The sequence below is a fragment of the Alligator sinensis genome, unplaced genomic scaffold (assembly GCF_000455745.1).
Source record: "Alligator sinensis unplaced genomic scaffold, ASM45574v1 scaffold319_1, whole genome shotgun sequence".
NCBI lineage: Eukaryota > Metazoa > Chordata > Crocodylia > Alligatoridae > Alligator > Alligator sinensis.
In genome coordinates, this window is record NW_005842375.1 from 118,320 (window position 1) to 140,581 (window position 22,262).

At 44.3% G+C, this 22,262-nt stretch overlaps 1 protein-coding gene across 1 annotated transcript in view; it reads right to left on the reverse strand.

Moving 5' to 3' along the window:
- LOC102384121 (S phase cyclin A-associated protein in the endoplasmic reticulum) overlaps positions 1–22,262 on the reverse strand; it is a 140,854-nt gene that overhangs the window by 106,494 nt on the left and 12,098 nt on the right. Inside the window, exons 3-4 of the mRNA XM_025210842.1 lie at positions 14,912–15,029; positions 4,928–4,998 (exon numbers count right to left, since the gene is read on the reverse strand). Coding sequence (XP_025066627.1) covers positions 4,928–4,998; positions 14,912–15,029 — 189 coding nt within the window. The remainder of the gene's footprint in view (positions 1–4,927; positions 4,999–14,911; positions 15,030–22,262) is intronic.

Below are 22,262 nucleotides of genomic sequence, written 5' to 3' on the forward strand. Positions count from 1 at the left end.
CACGGACAGGCCCGCCTCGCGCCCGGCGAGGACGGGACCGGGAGCCGGCCCGCACAGAGACAAGGAGTGTTGGCCTGGCAGAGACTTTTGCTGGCAACCCTGTGGCTGTTTCCAGCCTCCCTGCCTGCGAGAGCGGCAACTGAATTCAGGTAACAGCCCATTGGGCCAGGACCAGGGACTTCTGCTGGGGGGAAAGAGATGGCAGCGCAGGGAGCTGTGCGCTATGGGGCTGGGTCAGGCTGGCCCTGCATGCTGCTGCCACCTACAGCCAGGGACTGGGGTGGGAGTACGGGCAGCTGTACATTATGGGGTGGGCAGAGCTGGCCCCACTCACTTCCACAACATGCAGATCCAAGGACTGGCACACTCCAGGGACTCCGAGGACCACTCCTCGCCTCCTGCCCCTGCCCCCACATCCACACCCTCCCATCCCCCCCACCATAACCGCTCACACAGCCACAGCCCCTACCCCAACCACATATCCCAAATCCACACCCCTCCACACACCATATCCACACTGCGTGCGCACACCCCCCATATACACACGCACACAATATACAACAGTAAGACTGCATTTTGAGCTGTTATGCAATTGCCTCTAGATACACAATGCAAACACATAAATCAGGACAAAAATATTTTAAATAAAATTAAAATAAATTATAGTAGATGTTTAATTATTTTAGTAGGTTTTGTTTTTTTCCCTGGTTTCAAGATGGCAGCACTCTCCCTCCCAAAAGGAGTACTTCCAGGGCAAAGGGAGGGACTTCCAGTGGCAAAGGTCAGGGGTTAGGGGTGGGACTTCTGGTCCCAAGATGGCAACCAGGGACAGGGCACCTGTCAAGGGGCAGGGCTACCCTTGCGGCCTTAAACAGCTCACCAAAACTCATTAAGCAGCCCTCCAGCTGAAATAATTGCCAACCCCTGCCTAAAGGAATGTTTTCTTTCCTTATACCTGTACTTTCATTAACCTAAGGTATAAGACTTGATTCACATGCTTATAAAATCTGAATTTCTGAAGATTTGATTTATGATGATAGTATAATGGACAATAGTATTCAACTAATTCTACCGTTATGAAATAACTGACACTTGACTATTTCTCAAGGCTAAGCATGAAACATGCTATGTCAATAGAACAATAGTATGAGGCTGCAGTAATATCATTCATTTATCAAAGTTCCAGCATACAGTTAAACTATAAAATAGGCAACAAATTTCTTGGGAATAGAACTATACCTAAGGGTAGACACCGAGGTACAAGATAATTAAAGGTTTTTTTAAGTCCCATGGCCCTAGTCAGTTCTGATACCCTACATCTGAAATTGTCACCATTTGATATCTGCCACTCAAGGGAAAGGAAGCCAGCTGTTAACAAAGAACCCAGATTGCATCTGATGCTTGGCATTTTAACCTCCATTAAGTCCTTGAAAAGGGTCAGACTGAATGAGTTGTTAACCAGCTGTATCAGGGCACTACTGGCATCAATTTAATTCAGTAGCAAAATACAACATTCAACTCTTATTTTTAAATGGTCATGACAGAATACTTCTAGAAGGAGGATATTATCAGTTGTAAATGAATGACTATGCTCTGTACAAACAGTAAATGCCTGTTTCTAGCCATATTATCAGCATTGTTTTAATTGAATTACCAGCACATTGCAAAACTAAATCTTAAATAGCAATTTTTTATTCTAGTCACATGCAAAGAACTAACATTGCTTTTGAACAATAAAAGTAAATTTGACAAGACAAACAGAAGTGGAAATTTCTTAGCTGCAGATGTATGCATAAGCATTCTAAAGTTTATTTAATTCTTTACTTAACACCTCCTGAAAATAAGTTCAAGACCATTAAACAAAAATTGCAAAGCTGCTGCCTTTTTAGCCAGATTGTGCATTTCAGAAACATGCTCAGGTTAAGAATGGTACAGACTTGTGATTTTCCACTGGGACCTACAGAAGGATTCAGGCTCTGGAGACACAACTGCAAGCCATCTAGTACTTGCAGGCTACACTATCCTGCTGAGTAGAGCATTATGCTGCACTCTCTACAACAAACCAGTCTGCAGAAGGATTAGGCAAGGTAATGACTATCTTTTCTCTACCTCCTTTGGAACCATTTAGTTGTACACTAGGGCTTCAAATAATTGAATGCATCTTCTTGAAAAAAGCATGAAGTCACTGCTAACATGTGCCAATTTACTACAGTGATCATCATAGTATGAGAACCTATACAGAAATGCACAGAAAATTTACTCAAATCCTAAATAGTTGCAAAATCAAGTCCTAAATATTTAGTAGTAAATGCTGAAGGCAAAAGGTGTTTATCAAAAGCCTTAAATTTATATTGGTCCACTAAAGAAACTAAGAGGTATGAAAACCATGCATTAGGAGTCAGGTTGGGTTTTAAAAAAAAAAAAAATCCTTATTATACATAAAAGCTAATTTGCTTTAAATAATAGGGCTGTGCGAAGCTTTGGTTGGTGATTCGATTCAGATTAGATTTGGCTCAGAATCCGAATCGAATCAGGGGACCAACCTAAAGGTTCGAATCGATTCAAAGCTCTCCAAATCTTTGGAAAAGATTAAGAGAGCTTTGATGATTTGGACAGTCCCCGGTGGCTGCAGCAGGGAGCTGCAGCTGACTCCAAACTGGTAAGTACTAGGGGCAGGGGAGGGGGACTGGGGGTGGAGACCATGGGGGAGAACCCCTGCCAGCCTCCTCAACCCCCCCACTTCCCTAGCCCCCCCCAACCCCTGCCCACTCCCCCAGCCCCCCCATGCTGCCCTGCCTGCCACTTTCCCAGCCACACCATGGGCGCCCTGCCCAGGCCAGCTCCGGCCCTTTAAGAAAGAAAAAAAAAGTTGAGAAAAGCACTGGGACTCACTGTTCCTGCAGTGGCCTCAGGGCTTCAGGGGCTGGCACAGAGCCCCCCAGGTGTCACGGGGCAGTAGGGTTGCCCCCCTGCCAGCAGGAACGATGAGTCCAGGGTTTTTTCTGGTTGTTTTCTTTTCCTTAAAGGGCTGAAGCTGGCCCAGGTGGGGCACCTGTGGTGGGGGCTGGGGGGAGCGAGAGGGAGGGCGGCTCATGAAGACCCGCCCCCCCCCAGCATGGGGAAGTAGGGGACAGCGAGGATCGCCCCCCACCCAGCAGCACCCGGTGAATTGGAGCTTTTTCCCCCCCCCCAAGTGCCAGGAGCTGGGGCAGCCATTGCCAAGCTGGGAGAGGGGCGGGGGATAGGCCTGGCCTGGCTGATTAGGAAGCAGCCGAATCTCCGAATCAGATTCAGCCGAATCGAATTGGGACAGTGATTCGAATCACCCAATCAAATCAGCGTCCCCCAAATCGGCCAAATCTGAATCCAAAGCAAATACTAGCCGCTTCACACAGGCCTATTAAATACTGGTGCAATTTATTAAAGCACAAAATCATTCACAGGTGTTTGTAAACATACAATAAATCTTAGGCTTTTTTTGAAAACTGAATATGCCCAGTTTGCAGTCCAAGTGTGACTAGACAGCTCAGGTACTAATACATTGTAGCCCTGGCAGCCTGCAGCTTAGTGCAACTGCAAACCACACCCAAGAAGCTGGCCAGACTTCAGCTAAATTCTGTGTTGATGCAACCGCACTGTTACCAGTACCCAGTTAGCCAGCTTTTAGTTTAGCTCAATTATGCCTGCACGATTTACAGTCACTTCTTTGACTTCACTGTAGACATCCTCTCTGTGTTTTTTAAACTGAAGCATGAAAAGACATGAATATAGATTCAGTTTTTAACATAGAAAAACTAAGTTATCCCTTTGTCTGCTAAAAGAAGCAGCCCTGGGAGGTATGAAGCTTATGTTTATTCTGCTGGTGCCAATAAATTCTTGATAGTAAATTTGTCAACATCCTGACAAGAGGAAGATTGTACTGATAAGATCATAGGAAGCAGTTATTAAAAGCTTTATTTGTCCAAGTTTAACACAGCAGAGGCAATTTCTAGATTCATTTCTCTCTTACTTTAGAGACAAAGTCAGAAAAACCCTTCCATTTTGTATCCACCTGGCTTCTACCTTTCTACAATCCAATGCTTGTGCAACACTCCAGTGCAAGACTGCAGGATCACAACAGAAAAAGTATATCTGAATTCTCAGTATTTTCATAACATGTGCCCCTGGATCTGTGCGGCGCAGGTGGGGCCGGGGCTGCACAACGCTGCACTCCGGGTGGGCAGTGGGGACTATGGCAAATTTTTGGGTGGCTGCAGCCCCACCATAGCCCCTGCTCCACCACCCACCCTGCCCTGATCCAGGAGCACATGCCCCCCACTTGCCTCCCATTGCTCGCCCAGTCAGGATGGGACAGAGCTGTGGCTCATCCGGGGGGGTGCAGCTCCCGTCACTGCATGCTGCTCATCCAGAGGCACTACAGCAGTTCTGTCCCACGCCTGCCCCACCCTGGCGGGGCGAGCAGCAGCAGGGCATAGTCCCCACCCCCAGTGCCGCTGTGCCTGCCTGAAGTGCAGCACAGTGCGCCCCAGCACTGCCCACCCCACGCAGACCTGGGGGCACATTCCCCCCCCCGGTGTCCTCCCAGATGAGCAGCTCCTGGAACAATGGCACACAGTGGCAGGAGCCACCCCCTCCATGCCCCTCAGATGAGCCGCGCCTTCATCCTGAGCCCTCCTGCCCCAGCTGGGCAGCTCTTGCCCCAGCCCGTCCCAGCCCCAATCCCTCCTTCACTGCGGGGGCATTGATCTGCCCCCAAAGCCCCTTCCACACTTACCAGCTGTATCCAGCAACGTAAAGTCGAAACCCACAAACATGGTGTCAATTTATAAAGGTCGTAAGTGCCGTTCATTGTACCTCAAAAAGTTTTAAGTCAAGGACTGCCTGTACAGCAGTGAAACCAACTGAAAAGCTAAGCATGCACACCTACCTGTTTTGCAGTTTTGTGTGTTCCTTGATTTCCTCTCTTGGATTTTCCACCTATGTGCCCTTTAGACTTTCCTACGAACAGAACAAATAAATTTTATCAGCAATCACAGAATTGTAGGAAAAAAATAGGCCTGGAAAGGACCTCAGAAGGTCATCCAGTCCAATCTCCTGCTCAAGGCAGGATCTTCATTGTCTAATTATCTATTTGAAATAGATATATATTCTAAAATTTAACCCCCCCACAACTTGCTGTGTGCTGTTAACAATGCATAAAAGATAATGGGACTGACTACAAATTAAGAAGCATTTCTGTGGGTGACCTGCAGAAGAATGCCCAGCATTTGAAACCTTGTTTCGATCTATCCCAACCATGAAGTTGCTCCAATAAAAAGATATCATCCACAAAAATACTTGGCTCTTGCTTATTTCCTGGACCATCATGGTTAAAACATCACTCAAACAACTAAGAAACATTTCCCCAATTGTATATACTGAATTTTACCTTTTCATCAGTTCTAACTGAAGGAAATGATGGAAGAAATAGTTTAAAAGTTGGCAAATATGAACACAAGACAGAATTTTTTTTCCTTACAAATGGGGTCTGTTTTTCTGATTATCAGGTCGTTATGACCAAAAACCAAAATACATCATATTTTCAAAGAAATCAACGTACCATGAAAAAATCTGAATGTTGTTAAGTTTTATTTGTTGCTTATTTAATTCCAACATTTGTTGTGGAATTGAAATAAGGGATATTTTCTTGGAAAACAAATGTAATTGCTTAGCTGCTATTTTTTTCTGAACTGTTTAAACACAGCTAGATAGTGGGTTTACACCCTTCTTTCAACATGTGGAGAAAGGAAAAACATCCGTGGTCTTATGGGAGTGGACTCCCAAACTTGGCTGGCACATATGCAACAATATTGAGCAAATAACATAATATGGGCAAAGTCATATTTTGCTCTGCCACTCAATTATAGCATTTTAATTTCCTGTGGCTGCAAATAGGAAGCGTTTGTGCTTAGGGTGGACAGCGGAAGGGTGGAACAGTAGGCAGCGCTGAGACAGAGAGCTACAGGGGGGCTACGGAAAATTCTGGAGTGACTGTAGCCCACCCCATAGCCCCCCCCACCCCACCTCCTAGCCCCATCACCACCTGCCCTTTCCACAGCCCTGGACCAGCTCCCCACTGGGAAAACGCCAATGCAGCCCCCTGCCCTGAGTCTGCAGTGGACAGCCCACCCTCACCCCACACACAGGTCCAGGAAGCATATGCCCCCCACCATTACTCCCATGGGTGTGCGCAGCAACGGGAGCTGCCTCACCCCATCCCCTGGATGAGCCACCCACGCCTCTGCCCTGTACCCTGCCCTGGCTGGGCAGCACCCACCCCTTCCCTAGCCCTACTCCCTACCTCATTGTGGGTGTGCGATTTGCCCCCTCCTCCCCGCCCCTTCCCCCACGCAGACTTACCAGCCAGACATTGCTCTCCAAGCTGCCGGGCTGCTTTTCTAACCGCGTGCATGCTGTAGCTACATGCATGCACGTATCATTTATCGGTGACATTATCAGCTACATTGGCCAAAACAAGAAGACTGCCAACAATGTCAATTTTCCTTTAATTGGCAACGATACGATATGAACTGATATATCAGTGCACCTCTAATTACTGCGCAGTAAATGTGCATGTGTAGACACACCCACTGTTCCTGAAATTTCTTTTCCAGCCAGTCTCAGCTGAATGTGTTAGCAGTACAGATGTAAAAGGTTAAACAGTAATTGTATTTATACCATTAAAGTTTACTGTTTACCTCTCAGCTTGGTGTTGCCCGCTGTCAGGGGGAGTGCTTCTACAGGGGCTGCCTGGGAGGCAGCATGGATCTGGGTTGCAGCATCACGCAGCTGCTACAACAGGGAGGTAACTAGCCATTACCTGGAGGAGTGGTGCTGGACACAGTTGCATGGCAGAGCTGGCAAGACTTAAATAGGAGTGAGCACAGCAGTGGGGCTGCCATCGGGTGCTGCAGTGGCAGGCTTCATGGAGCCAGATACCCCCCTCCCACCCCCATAGCATCCACAGGGGCTCTTGCCTGCCAGGACAACCATGCTGCGCCATGCCCAGGCAATGCCTCCAGGCAATGCCTCCAGCCTGCAAATGCCCAGAACCCCCAGGTGGTGCCTCCCTCCCACCCCCTGGGCTCCAGCAGCTCTCCAAACCCAGAGGTATGTGGCGGACAGAGGCATCCACCTGTGTGCTGAGCACTCACTGCTAGGAGCTGTGGCACTGAGGCAAGCCCTCAGCCAAGCAAGAGAAGTACAGTGCTGACCCATCTGCTGGCTGCATTCAGAGAAGGGACCACACAGCTGAAGTCCAGCCAGTCCTCGCTGGTGACAGGACTTGCCACAATCCTGCATATCACCCTTGGCCCCAGCTCTCCACACCACTTTACCCCTCTGCTACAGGACCGTTTAACCTCCTCTAATTAGATTGGTTAAATGGGTTGTATCTGCGTCCACAAAGGCAGTTTTCCTGAACCTCACCCCAAGGAGAACTGCTTTTCTGGTGTGGTTCAGTACCCACCAAGGTGCAGCAGCTTTAAGCCCACTTTATGGAAATGGGAGTCTCCTCCCTTGCTTGCTTCAAGGGCCTTACAGCTAATGGCAAGCAAAACTTGGGGTCATCTGAACCACAAGCCTCTGGGCTTGGGCCTGCAAGTAGGATGCCCACCAAAGGATTTGGAAACATTTGAAGCTCCAGGTGTGGGTGGAGGATGTTTGCCAACAGTAGAGGGATTCATGGTTCTGGACTCTTGGATTTGGAATTAGTTTTGGCTAATTTAGCCTTGGATACAAGTTTTTAAAAAAAGGTAATTTTTTAAACAATATTTACATCCCTAGCTAGCAGTAAGTACTAGAATCACAAAAGTTTTAAAAAATAAACCAAAAATATCAAACCTATTTCTTCATAAAAGCATGATGTACTTAAGCCAACAGAGTCATCTCAGAATTAGCACACAAGAATATTCCTTTCATGAAATGTTTTTATGAAGAATGGGATCTCTAGGGTTTAGCTAAAAAAATAATTTAACATTACAACTTGTTCTTATTTTAGCTTTTTTTCCTGATTTATTCCTCTGATTGATTGATCTGGTATTTTAACCTTCCATAAATGAAGAAAATGTAAAAGTTACCACATCCTGTCTTGTGTGCAAGCAAGACAAAATACTAATGGTATAGTAAACATGCCGGTACTTTCTGACAACAGGTATACTTCTGAGGAAAAGTTCAAGATGATTTAATTAAATTAAACCAAACAAACAAATACATGAACTTAATATAGCTCCCTGAAATACCAGACTGAAAATCATTCTTGGATTTCAGAATTGTCAAACTAAGTTTTTTAGAAAAACGTTTGGGCAAAATTTGCTGATATGTTCCAGCTGTTCTGTATTCCTCTAGTTATGAAAGGCAGCTGTAAACTTGGCTTAACCACCCAGCTATAGCTGCTTTGGGCTACTCCAGCATCTTAACAGAATCAGGCCTTTAATTTTTAGACAAATCTATATTACTTGTTTTATAGTTCCTCTTAAAAATATTAGGCCAGCCAAAGCAAGAAACACAAGTAAATTATGATCTTTTATATAACTAAAGCCAGTTTTAGAAATAAAAGTGAAACTGACCCAAGTATACACTACATTCATTCACCAAAAATCTCAAACTGCAGACCAAGTACATGCCAAGATAAGGAAAACTAACACACTACCACCAAGGTATCTCTTCTCAAACTGTTTACATTCTCTTAAAACCTTGTAGGTTTGTGACAGTATTAGATGACAAATTGTAACAGGCCAGGTGTTAAACCAACTTATTCCTGGATAAAAATGGTGGATCAGCTGCAAGAAGTTGCTACAGAAACTTCATGGCATGAAGCATACTGCAATAAATTTTAACATGCAGCCAGTTGGCATGTTACAATGTGTCATGTGATAATCACATATAATGCACCAAAAATATATCATCTGCCAGGGGCTTCAAAAGGTAGTACTGTATTAGGAAATTGCCCATTTTTACTATGCAGCTGTTGTGCAGTACCATCTGCTAGTCATGTTCTAGCACCTCTCCCATTCTCTGAATGCAAGCTCTCTGGGAGACACTGAGAAGTGGAAGTTGCAGAGCTATCCTAATGCTGATAGCTTTCTGTACTATTTTTTTCACCGAATCCAACTGTTGTTCATTTTAACAAAGGGCTGGAATAAAAGTTGGCTGCTGTAGCCCATTTCAGTATGATAGAGGTGATGCTGTTTGTGTAGGAAGCAACCAGGAGAAAGATTGTTTCTTCACACCCTAACTGAAGGAATGTGCTCTTATTTTAAATTCTGCAATCTTACTGGATGCTGGATTACTTTGGAAGCTCATAGTGATAGTAGATGGGACTTTTTTTTTGGTCTTGCAAGACTAAAAGACTGGATAAACTACTGTGGTTTCAGGTATATAATCAATTCATATTCGCTTTTTTCATCTCCAGGATGGATTTCTACAACACTGTTTACATTTATAAACTATCATGTCATTTAGCAGAACTTTTTACCCAAAGACAGCGCTAGTTTCTAATTAATTTAAATGCAATTCACAATTTAAGACTTTGAAAGAATTAAAAAATTCCTTTTTCCTAATGTTTACTTGGCCTGTTGCATTCACAGCTCAGCTAGACTCTGATATATGCTCCTTGATCTCCATCGCATGCTACAAGGCCTGTTCATTCTATCAAGACTTTTCTTAAACAAAAAGATTCTTTTTCAAGCGCCTAAGTGTGCCTAATACATTCCCTGCCCTGAAACCTTATAGCAGTAATTCTCAACCAGGTGCCACAGCACCCTGGGGTGCCATAAGATCCTGTCAAGGGTGATTTGGTATGTCAATGTTAGCACCATTAGGTGTGCAAACATTCTTCAAAAGATAAACCCAGAAATTTCAAATAAGAGTCCTTAGTGTCAAAAACATTCTTTGGTCAGCTTTTTTAATTCTTTGCCCCAAAGATTTGCTCCATTATTTTTCTGTAGTCAAAAATCAAATGAAAACTAAGAGCAGGCACATTCCACGGGGTGGCTTGAGCCTATCAAGGGGTACCTTGAGCCCACCAAAGGGTGCCTCAAATCTAAAAAAGTTGCAAACCACTAGCTCATAAAACTTCAGTGAACTTTGCTGGCAGACTACATGTGGAACCTCAAAGACTTCAAACAAAAAGGGAATACAGGAAAGGGACCATTACAAATACAAGATTACACAATTGTTTTGTCATGTCCCATATTTATTAAAATTAGAAGTATGTATAAATTATTTTAATTTAAAGGGAAGGAGCACTTATGGGGAATATTTAAGTAATACTAGTCGATTGTAGTAGATTCGATTCTATAATTTTTTGTGTACTGCTCATCCATGTGCCTTAAGTTGTATAGTAGGCACAAAGTAAGTAAAAAATACACAGCTACTAAATTCCTGTATGAAGAAGTCACATTTTTTTAAACTAAATAAGGATTATGCAGCCCCCATACACAATCACAAGCTCAATTTTAAAGTAGAAGTCTAGATACCCTTTTTGTTCCACCTAGTTTTGACAAACCCAGAATTATCCTTGGAGTAAACGGTGATAAAGATTCATTTGCGAAAAAAAATAAAATAAAATAAAACCTTCTTCTGGGGTATAAAGGACTTGTTTTCAAATATTAATTCAATTGTGTTGTTGCTTATTCTGCCTCACAGTGAAGAGTCAGCTGCATATTAATAGATCTTGTTTAAGTAGCCTCTTTGTTTCACCAGTTGAAACTGGCTGTTGCTGGCCAATATCCCAGTATTGATTTGTGACTGTTCAGTTTTGTTTGATATGTACTGGCCTATTCCACAGTTTTAAAAGTATAAATTTGATGACAAGGTACATTATTCCAAAAGATGAGAGAAAAGTTGAGGTTTCAGTAGTTTCTATCCACTTTCTGAAATCTCATTATCCGCATATGTTACCTATTTCTTCTGCTCAAGGAGTCATATTTCTGCTGCAGTTCTTCTCACACTTGTCCTTTCATTCATACCACTATGTATAAATAGCCATGAATCCCAGAATAAAAATTGAGGGGTGGAAAACAGAGTAAGTATGTACTTTTTGAAGGAAGTAGAGGCAGAAAGAATTTATGAACTGAAGAAACTAATGTCAAGGACATATGAACAGGATATACGGTGGGGGGAGGAACCAAAACAGCTGCCATGAGGGGTGGGAAAAAGAGACATGACCCCACCTTGTTCCAAGATAAATCTGACCAAACCTGGGAAATTTTACTCCATTTCCTCTCATGGCACGGCAGTTTCTTTCCTACACAAAAAGCGTATTTGCATTTGCTGCTTCAAGAGTTATCTGCAAGATTCTGCCTTGGGCAACAACTTGTATAGCCACAGTCTAATACAGCGTTTCCATTCACAAACTCTCCATGGCAAACCCTCCTTTGCTCTTCATACAGAGAATACTTTCTGAACAGTAACAGAACTCTGTAACATGCTAAGATAAGTTACATGCTGGTAATGCTAGCACAATACCTCTGGATAAAAGCTGTGAGCAAAAGAAATAGTAGAACTGGCAATTCTCTCCTATAGAAAGTATTTAAAATACAGGAACAGAAGGAGGAAAATGCACGATCTCTGCTCATCTTGGTAGTCTTGAGGATTCAGACTTCCTGATCCTGTGGGCTGACTTAAATCAGGACCTGCATGAGTGGCACAGAAGCAGCTGTAACATACGTTTCGGCCCTATGGTCCCAATAGGGCCAAATCCAAGTGCAAGACCAGCAGCATACATATTCTTATGCCAAGGCAGAGGTCAAGAGTGCAGAAACTGTCTCTACCAGCTTCACACCATCCAAAAGTTCCCTTCTACAAGGTAAATTTTCTGCAGATCAACTATGGCCAGATTCCAAATAATTTGTTTTCAGTGTAGTGCAAAGAAGTCAGATAATAAGTAAGAATTTGGCCCGTGTTTGTGTAAAGAAATTAAATTTGAAAAGTCTGTTAACTTTTAAGAGCAAGCCGGCTGAAGCACAAGACCAAGAAAATGATGAGCTATGGCTTTTTCATTTACTTATCCTGTTTGCGAAAGTATTTGCGACAAATACCATTTAAAAAGCACTTCTGTATCTAATAGAGGCTGAAGATTCATGTTAGTTTTCATCCTTCATGCCTTCTTTAGAAAATGGTTACAATCCTAAATAAATATGCACCAACAAACATGGACCCAATTAAGTTCATTTGTTCTTGGGAAACAGTTATGTGCCAGCTTCTAAGGCTATGAAAAGATATCACCATTGTTCCATGAGAAAATGTTCTCTCTTCAGGCAAAGCACAGGCCTATACCCTTGTCATTTATCACAGGACAAAACCCTCAAACAGGACCGCGGGATAAGAGGTTCTAACACAGGGCCAGATGCAGCCCACCAGGCCATTGTATCCGGACCGCAGAGCCCCCCAAAAGTTTAGAAAATTAATATACATCTGCCCCTGGCTGCCTGTCATGCGGCCCTCAATGGCTTGCCAAAACTCAGTAAGCAGCCCTCTGCCCAAAATAATTGTCCACCCCTGTTCTAGCAGTCTGTCCCATGCTATCATGAGGAACTTCTAAACAGCTGTCCTGAGATATCATCTCCAGTTGGTTCTCCAGGCATCCACACTTCTTTGGCCCCAATTCCAGCCCCTCTTAACTCTATGTGGCCCTCATCACAGAACAATATTGCACAGAGATGACAGGCTCCACGTGTCTACCCCTACCTGTTAACTGCACTGCACGACAACTTACCAACCATTTTGTGCTCATTACCCAATCAAGATCAGCATCAAAGTGTGCATCTCCTGAACCAACCACAGATACCACCAGCACCAAGGACCTCCATCCACCTAACCTTTCAGCTGTCAGGGCTGTCATCAGACCCATCCTCCACCCAAGGCAAGATCAGGCTTCCATACACCCTCACTACTATTCATCCTCTTTCTACCATGGCCCCTCAATCTAAGGGAGCAGCGTGAACAAGTACAGCAAAAACTGGACAAAAAAAGAAGGAGGTAGCAGATCTCATCACCATCTTGAGGTAATAATAATAACCAAAGGGCACCCCAATCAAGCCACTAAAACAAGGTCTATGAATGGACTGTGAAGGAAACAGAGACCCAGAGCAGGGCTGCCAACTGTCCATAAATCTATGGACACTCCATTAAAAAACACCCTAAAAATGCCTGTCTGTAAAAAATCCATAAAAACATGGAGCTGCCACAGCTTTAAGCTCCATCCCAGGAAAAAAGCTAGCACAGTATTGAAAGACAGCGCACAACAGCACTACCTGCTGTCTGGACAGCACGGCACCTCCCCCATCTTTTGCCATGTGCTGCTGCTAGGACTCTATGCCAGTCTTCTTCTTCTAACAGCCATTTGCATCAAAGGTACGGGGAGGGTGGTAGTGCAGCCAGATGGATCTGCTGGCTGGGAATGGGAAGGATAGAGGCAGTGGGTCTGTGCTAGTGCAGGGGGAGCAGGACCTGTGGGAATCAAGAAGCAGGCTGCAGGGGCCATCATGGTGCAGGGTGTAGTCAAGGATCTCAGGGTGTGGGGTGAGACCCCTAAAGTAATGGCAGCAAGGTACCACTGCTGTAGTCACACAGGGCTAACAACCAAAGAATTTTTTTTTTTTTTTTTTTACTGATAGTAAAAACATATGCAAGTAAAAAAAATTTCTCTGCCAGTAAAAAATAATTTCTTGGTTTGGCAACCTGGGCCCAGAAATATGACCATGCCTGGGCCCAGTGCTAGTCCAAGTGCAAGGTACTGAGGCAGCAGTTTGCAAGGACAGAACAGCAACGGTGTGTCAAATGTATACAAGGCCACATGCACCCACTAGAAGGAACAGTTTTGCACCTTCATGATCAATGACATTGTCATGTTAGACACGGTGACCCCCACTGTCCAGGACGGCAACAAGGACTGTGAAGACATACCACCCTCACAGGCCAGCACAGCAACCCAGACCATCCAGCCGAGCTGCACAAACACAGCTCAAATGGATACAGACTCTGAACTGGAACCAGACTTGAACAACAAGGGCCTGTATTTCTTTGTCCTCCCCTGCATCTTCAGTGTCCTTGCCAGCCCACTCCCAACAGGAAGCCAGTGACCCAGAAGACCTAGCCTACAACAGGACAAACCCCGCTTCCAGGGATGTTAAGTAGCAGCCCACCGTTAAGGTGGGGTGAGATGTCAGACAGGGGAGCAGTGGGCTAGAAGACAGAGTTCCCAATCGAATCTCAATGGCTTACTGGGTACATGGACTACGGCCCCAAAACCTGCAGCTGCTTAACCATGCGTGTGTGGCTTACATGGTCAGGCTAACGGGCTTTCAGAACAGTCTGTCTGGCACTGTCGCTCCGTGTTAATCAGCCCATCCTAAGCACTGTGTAAAGATAGCCTGCTTCCAGGTTAGGAAGCAACCAAATCAGAGCAGTGTAGTGTGTCTAAGCTGGCCGCTGCTACAGACACAAAAGTTACAATAAGACTGTGTCTGCACAGTAGTCAGCAGGATGTACTAATGAAATCAGCATGAAAATTATTGGTAGACAAAACAGCAAGATGCAAAAATTCACTTTTATTTAATCTTTCAATGATCATTGTTACAAAATCATCTAAGTTGCACAGAGACCATATGGAAGAAATTATTTTAAAACATGAATATAAATAATAGCTTAAAGGTAATTTTAATATGTTTTCTATATGAAAATTTTTGTTTCAAAGGTGTTCCCATACTAGAGATGCACTGTACAGAGTAACTGAATCAGGGATGCATACAATTTTATAAGCAACAGTTCACTTCAGACTAACATGGCTAATTGCCTCTGCCCACACTAACAAGTTAGATTTTTGTTTTTCCAAGGGGGAAGACAGGGAAGAGAACAGCTGAATGCTTACCATCATCCTCTTTGTTCTCCAAAGGGACACTCCATGCAATTAGGTTCCGTGCTGTCCGACCTTCTTCTGCAACTATTTTCCTTACTTTGTCATGACTATTAGAACGCTGGAAGGAAGCCTGTGAAAACATGAAAGACAGGAAAACATATATCTTTTTGCATCAAATCAATACGGAGACATGCTTCATGGCTATAACAGTGCTTCCTAGAAAACTGGTTCAAAGCAGAAATCACTGTCCAGACTGGTTTGTCTACACTTGTCTTCTTTACCTCAATTGAACTGAATGCCAATGCTGGTGGAAGTGTTCAAACCAATCTTTACAAATGTGTTAATTACCTTGAGCGAACTGAAATAAATTAACTTAAGATAAAAGCCTAGTGTAGACGAACCTCTGCAGGCTGCATCATACCACTCTGCCCCCTGAGGCAGCAGCAGGAAATGGAAGCCAGAGAAGGGAGGTGCAGCCCAGAGACCCTGGCTGCTGCTGCAGCCCAAGCAATGGCAGGGAATGGAGGCTGGGTGGAAGCCCAGGGGGCGCAAATGAATCACTCATGGGCTGAATGTGGCCTGCAAACCACCAGCAGACAGCCCTAACCTAAACCACCTTGTATGTTAAAATAGGCACCTTTGTGCCACTAAAACAAAGCCCTAAAAGGTAACTTACAATAAGGCTGATGTCGTTGCACAGCCACTGACAAGAATATTTGAGCAACGTGGCGCACGGGCCAGGTCCCAGAAGACTGGAAAAGGGCCAATGTGGTCCCTATTTTCAAGAAGGAGGATCCAAGCAACTACAGGCCAGTCAGTCTCACCTCCATCCTTGGCAAAGTCTTTGAAAAGATTATTAAGGTTCATATATGTGAGAGCCTAGCAGGAAATGTTATGCTGAGCGGAAACCAGCATGGGTTCGCAGCAGGTAGATCATGCCTGACTAATCTAGTCTCTTTTTATGACCGGGTTACAAACCACCTGGACACAAGAGTAGGGGTAGATATCATTTACTTAAAACTTCAGGAAGGTCTCCAATATGGTATCCCACCCCATACTGGTGAGCAAATTAAGAGGCTGTGACTTGGATGATTACACAGTCCAGTGGGTGGCAAACTGGCTAGAGGGTAGTACCCAGAGAGTGGTGGTGGATGGGTTGGTATCGACCTGGAAGGACGTGGGCAGTGGGGTCCAGCAGGGCTCGGTCCTCGGACCAATACTCTTCAATGTCTTCATCAGTGACTTGGACAAGGGAGTGAAGCATACTCTGTCCAAGTTTGCGGATAATACAAAACTGTGGGGAGAAGTGGACACACTAGAGGGCAGAGAACAACTATAAGCAGACCTGGACAGGTTGGACAAATGGGCAGAAAACAAAAGAATGCAATTTAACAAGGAGAAATGCAAAGTGCTGCACCTACGGAGGAAAAATGTCCAGCACACCTACAGCCTAGGGAATGACCTGCTGGGTGGCAAGGAAGTAGAAAGGGATCTCGGAGTCCTAGCGGACTCCAGGATGAACATGAGTCGTCAGTGCGACGAAGTCATCAGCAAAACTAACTGCACTTTATCGTGCATCAGCAGACGCATGACAAACAGAAACAAGGACGTGATACTTCCCCTCTATCGGGCACTGGTCAGACCGCAGTTGGAATACTGCATCCAGTTTTGAGCGCCACACTTCAAGAGGGATGTGGATAACCTGGAGAGGGTCCAGAGAAAGGCCACTTTTATGGTTAAGGGCTTGCAGGCCAAGCCCTACGAGGAGAGACCAGGGCACCTGAACCTCTTCAGCCTCCGCAAGAGAAGGTTGAGAGGCGACCTTGTGGCTGCCTATAAATTCATCATGGGGGCAAAGAAGGGAATTGGTGAGGCTCTACTCACCAAGGTGCCCCTGGGGGTTACAAGAAATAATGGCCATAAGCTAGCAGAGAGCAGACTCTTTCCTGCTTATGCAGGGGGTCGGACTTGATGATCTATTGAGGTCCCTTCCAACCCTAACATCTATGAATCTATGAATAACATAAATATAAAATGCTGCATAGGAAATCAGGATGATGACAAAGGAGCTGCAGTATGAAACAGAAGGATAAGACAGTTCATTAAGAATGATCTTCATTTATGCAAAAAAGCATTTGGATAGTCTGTATCAAGAACTCAGAGCACAAGTACAACAAACAGACATTCATATAAAGTAACAAATGTCAACTAAACAAATTCCTGCCTCCCTACAGGCTATACCCAGACACTCCAGAGGACCCTAAACAAGACAAACCTTAAGTTATGGCATCAGAGGTCAACATACTGGATCCTTAGATGTTGGGAGATTGAAATACAGAAAACTTAATGCACATAATATAAATTTCAAGTGCTAATGGAATGATTTGTGCTGTACAGAATACATAAGTTCTCTGCACCAGGGTACTTCTAACTATAGGCCCCAATCTTTCAACCATTTCATTTTGTGAAAAGTCATCTTTAATAACCAAGTCCTGTAAAAACAAGTGCTATAGATGAGGAATCATAATTTATCATGGTGATACAAAATGCAATAAATGTATGTGAAAAGCTGCATATTATTTTGAATGCTTATACAAGTCATTTTTAACTTAGGCTGCTGTCATCCAGAAGATCTCAACCAGCTTGTTTCAAAGCCATAGTGTGCCACCTAGTGCCCTACAGAGTATTGCTATATATTGGAAAATCCATGAAACAAGAAAATAACAATCACAGTAGAACTGAGCTCTCAAGAAAAGTTAATACATGACTGTAAGGAAATAAAGCAAATAAAAATGGTGCCATATGAAAACTATTCTAATCCATTTTTATTCCATCTAGCATATTTACCTGAATCCAAGATTACTTCAAATTTAAGATTACCCCCACACAATAAAGATTCTATACATGGACATCTATACATTTGTTATAATTTTCCATGTACAGAATCGAATTAGTGGAAGGTTGTCTTAAATTTATCCCCCCCCCCCGCCCCCCACACACACACTGCTGTGGCAGGGAAAGCAGCAGCAAGGGGAGAGGGGCCCACCTCTCACGCCTTGCCCTCCCTGCTTGCCCCTGCCAACCCTTGTCTTTATCCCATGCCTTTATCCATCCCCATTGTGTCTGCCTCCCTGTTGCCTGATCAATGCCATGTGTCCCCCTGCTGCCTGCCTCTTGCCCCCTTACTCCCTGCCCACCCCTGCAGCCTGCACCCTTGTCCCTCATGCCTGTGCCTCCACTCCACTCCCTATTCCCCCCACAGCTTGGCCCCCTGTGCCAGTGTCTGATCCCTGCTGCCTGTCCTCCGTGACTGCCCAGTCCTCTCTCACCTTCTCTTGCAATTGTTCTGGCTTGAAGTAGTCAGCAGCAGCCACAGCTCAGGCCTGGTCCCAGTCCAGACCAGCTCAGACCAGCCAAGGAGAAACAGCAGCACCTCCTGACCATGCCAAGTTATGGCTGGAGGGACCAGAAAGTAAGAGGGGTGGGGAACTGGGGGAGGAGAGCAGTGGGTGGAATAGACAGAAGGTTCCCTTCCTCAACCTACCCTACAGTTTCTCCCGCGCTCTCCCTGGCTAATGTGCCCCCTCCCATGTCGCAAAAGCCATTCCAGTCAGGGGTAGGCAGTGGCCCGGCTATAGCTTCAGCCCTAAGCTCAGGGCCAAAGCCAGAGCTGAGAGGTTGTCTCCCCTAGGGCCAGTGCTAGAATCCAAAATGAGACTTTTCCACCTCCCCATGTTGCTTAGGGCAAAAAAAAAAAAAAAAAATCTTGGATTGAGGTCATACAGTTAGAAGTTGAGTAACAGCCCATATTTAGGTAGGACCAAAGTAATTTTATGTTTTACTGCACTTAACAGTATGTCCAAAAGCTTGCATACATCTTTAAAATGGGTTAACAAGCACGCAAAACACCTTAAGTTTGGCCAACCACAGGGTGACAAAGTGTGTAAGAAGTGAGAGGGGCAAAACCAATTTGCATAAGCATGATTGTATCCTTCGTACTCTTGTGCTGGGTAAACACAACCAAACCCACAGAAAGGTACACCAATATAATATAATCTAATTTAAAACCAATTTATTTAAATCTGTGTGAATACTTATTGTGGTTTATTCTGTTTTAGTTTAAGTAAATTCCTAACCAACTTAAGATAAACTGAAACATGCCTGGTTTAAACCAAAACAGAAGTACCAAAATAGCTTTCTGCATGGATTTAACTGATTTATTTTATACAAACACCTCTAGTAAGAGCACTGCAATTTTCTAACATGAAAATGCCTGGAATTATGAAAAACAGCAGGCTGCTTTACAAAACTTTGATCATCCCGACATTCAGTTTTACTCAGAAACAAAAGTTTAATTAAAAAAAAAAAAATGTATGTGGTTAGGGTTTCTTTAAAACATCTTTAAAACCAAGCAGAAGATAGCAGAAAAACTGCATGCCTTTATCTTTTCCCACTCTGAAAACAGATATTTTAATAAGGTCTCTTCTCAATATAACTCACACTTCCTGAATTGAAATCACATACAAAAAGTAAGCAATAGCCAAAACCTGGGACAATGCTACAGAAAATTCTAAAAGCCCTTTTTAAACAGAAGTTTGCTTTTTAAAATCAAGCGCAGTTGAACTGAAATTTAGATTAAATGTTCATTCCCTCTTTAAAAGATAGAAAGCTATCAAAGGCATAATGATCATGAATTCAACGCAAAGTAAAAGAGATTATGTTTTAGGATAGCTATCAACAGCTTTAATGCCCCCTAATCTTTATAAGTGACATGTTCCATTCCCAAAGAGCTTATAATCGAAACAGAAGAACTGAACCCCATGAGATGCCAAAGAAAGCAAGGAACCCTTTATAAGCACAATGAGGTACAGCCAGCAAAAATACACCGAATGCACAACAACAACAAAGAGAAAAGAGGAGAGTATCACCCATTATGCCACAGGCAGTAGTGGATATCAAGGCTTCAAAGTCCCTCTTTTTCCAGAATGAAGTCACCATTCACACTTTTGGAAGTACTATTCCACTTGGGTGAAGTTTAAAAGCCAGAAATTACACTGATACTGTGTAGGCTTTTGACAGTTTTGCCTAATTATATGCAAGAGAAATACTTGTGTTTTATCCTTCCCTGCAACTTCTAGAGCTGGTCATCAGTTAACCAAAAGGAGCTACTACAAACTTACTCTGTCCTTAGATATCAGCTAGTTATTATAAGGTCTGTACTATTTCCTTTTCAACTTACCTTCCTTAAAGCACTGAGAGTAGAAAATACATAAGTCATTATTAGAAGGCCCTTTAAGAAGAGTTACCTTGTTCACTAACATTCTCATTAACATGTATTTTCTCTGAACAAGATGGTTATTTTCCTCCAGCCTGCACTCTGGAGCAAAACTTCAGCAGTGATGTCAGTGATGCTAAGGCAGAACAACCTCCCAAAACAGGTAGATGTTGACATGTGAGAAAATGAGATCTCCATTAAGATTTTACATGAGTGCATGAGTTTGATGAAGCTGGGAAACATTATTACTTTTAGTATAGTTGAAACAGAAACAAATCCCTTATAAAATACTGGGGTAAATTATTGGTAATGCAGATTAGGGGTGCTCAATATTCAACTAATTTAGCCCCAGAGGATGGATCCAGGCTGTAGGGCTTTTCATGGGCAAGACAACCCACTTCCAGCAGCAGGATGGCAGCTTGTTGGCGCAGCTGCTGTGTCGCCACAGTTCTGGAACTCAGGGGGTGAATGTCATCACTGCCTACCCACCTTTTCTCTATCTGCTGATTTTAGTGGCCAATGGCAACCAAAGACCCAAATTTGGTAGAAGAGAAGCAGCAAGCTGTAGTGGCATTCAGCCCCTGGGTTCCAGAGCAGTGGCAAAGCAGCAGCTCCAGCAGTCACACCAACAAGCCCTGTGTGAGCCACAATTTAATCACTTTGCGGGTCACAAGCAGCCCATAGCCTGCCAATTGGACAGCCCTGCTGCAGGAGATGCACAGGCAAGGAATGCTGGTCACTTTTCCCGTAACTTCTTATTCTTTTAAGGTTTATGGTGATAGCTGAGGAAACTTAAAACCAGAACTCTGAAAGGGGAACAATGCAAAATGAATTCCATCTTCAAAAAACACCCTAAGTTAGCCCTTGGGTGCCACTTTCACTTTTTCCTAGTTAGGAACCAAGTATCTTCAGCAAGCTACTGACTACCCTAAATTCTCACTAACCTCACCAGGGATTAAGGATAGAAAGAATCCAAATGGATTTTTCATTAGGACTAATAGTTTAGAGAATTTCTTGTATCAAGTCACGGATAAAGAGAGACCAATAATGCTCATATTTTTTAAATCTGTATTTTACTTCAGGATTGAAATACATATATATTTTATAAAATGGCTTAAAAGGTACATAATGCCACTCCTGTCATTTTGCAGGAGTCTGACAAAGTGCTTCAGCAAAATAAAAAGGTACCTGTATATATTTAAAGTCAAAGCATTCTTCAAATGTTCTTGATTTTACTCATTAGAAATATGCTCCCTTTTCTATTTACACAGTACATAAGAAATAAACTTGTCTCAGAAATCTTTTCATAATATATATGCTAATATTATAAAAGCTGTAGTCTGTCTGTCCAACCATAATGCTTTATTCGCACTCTGATTGGCTGACTGAAACAACCAATCAGAGTGCAAATACAGCATTTGGACAGGAGGTGGCAGCATGGTGGAGCACTGCCATGATGGTGGGGACCCAAGGGATGGAGCGAGGAGGGCAAAGCTGTGCTGGCCTCACCCCCTCACTGCCCTGCTCCCTGGAGGCGGCAACAATGGAGTGGACGGAACAGATGGGGCTGGGCAGAGCTGGGCCTCACTCACCACTTTGGTCTTTGGAGGTAGTGGCAGCAGCGTAGGGTGGAGGGTGAGGCCAGCAGCGCTGGGGATGGCAGGGATGGGAGGAGTGGGCCCAGCCCAGAAACAGCAGCAGGGAGGGTAGGGGGCACACCAGGTTCAGCCCAGCCTCAAAACAAAGGGTGGTGGGGGAGTGGCCCAGCCACAAAATGTTAGCCAGGAAGGTTAAGGGGGGGGGCGGGCCTGGTGCTGGCCCCATAATAGCGATGGGGTGGGATGGAGGGGTACATCGGGCCTATCCAGGCCCCAAAATGGAAGGTATGTGCAGGGCATGCCAGGCCCAGCCTGACCCAGAAATGGCAGCAGGGTGGGGGGAGGGAGCAGGTCCATCCCTGAAATGATAAGGAGGTGGGGGGGGCCAGGCCCAGCCCCACAGAGGAGTGGGGGAAACAAGGAAAGGCACCCCCCACTCCATGAAGGAGGTGGCAGCAGCATTGGGGGGAGGAAGGGTCAGGGTCACCGT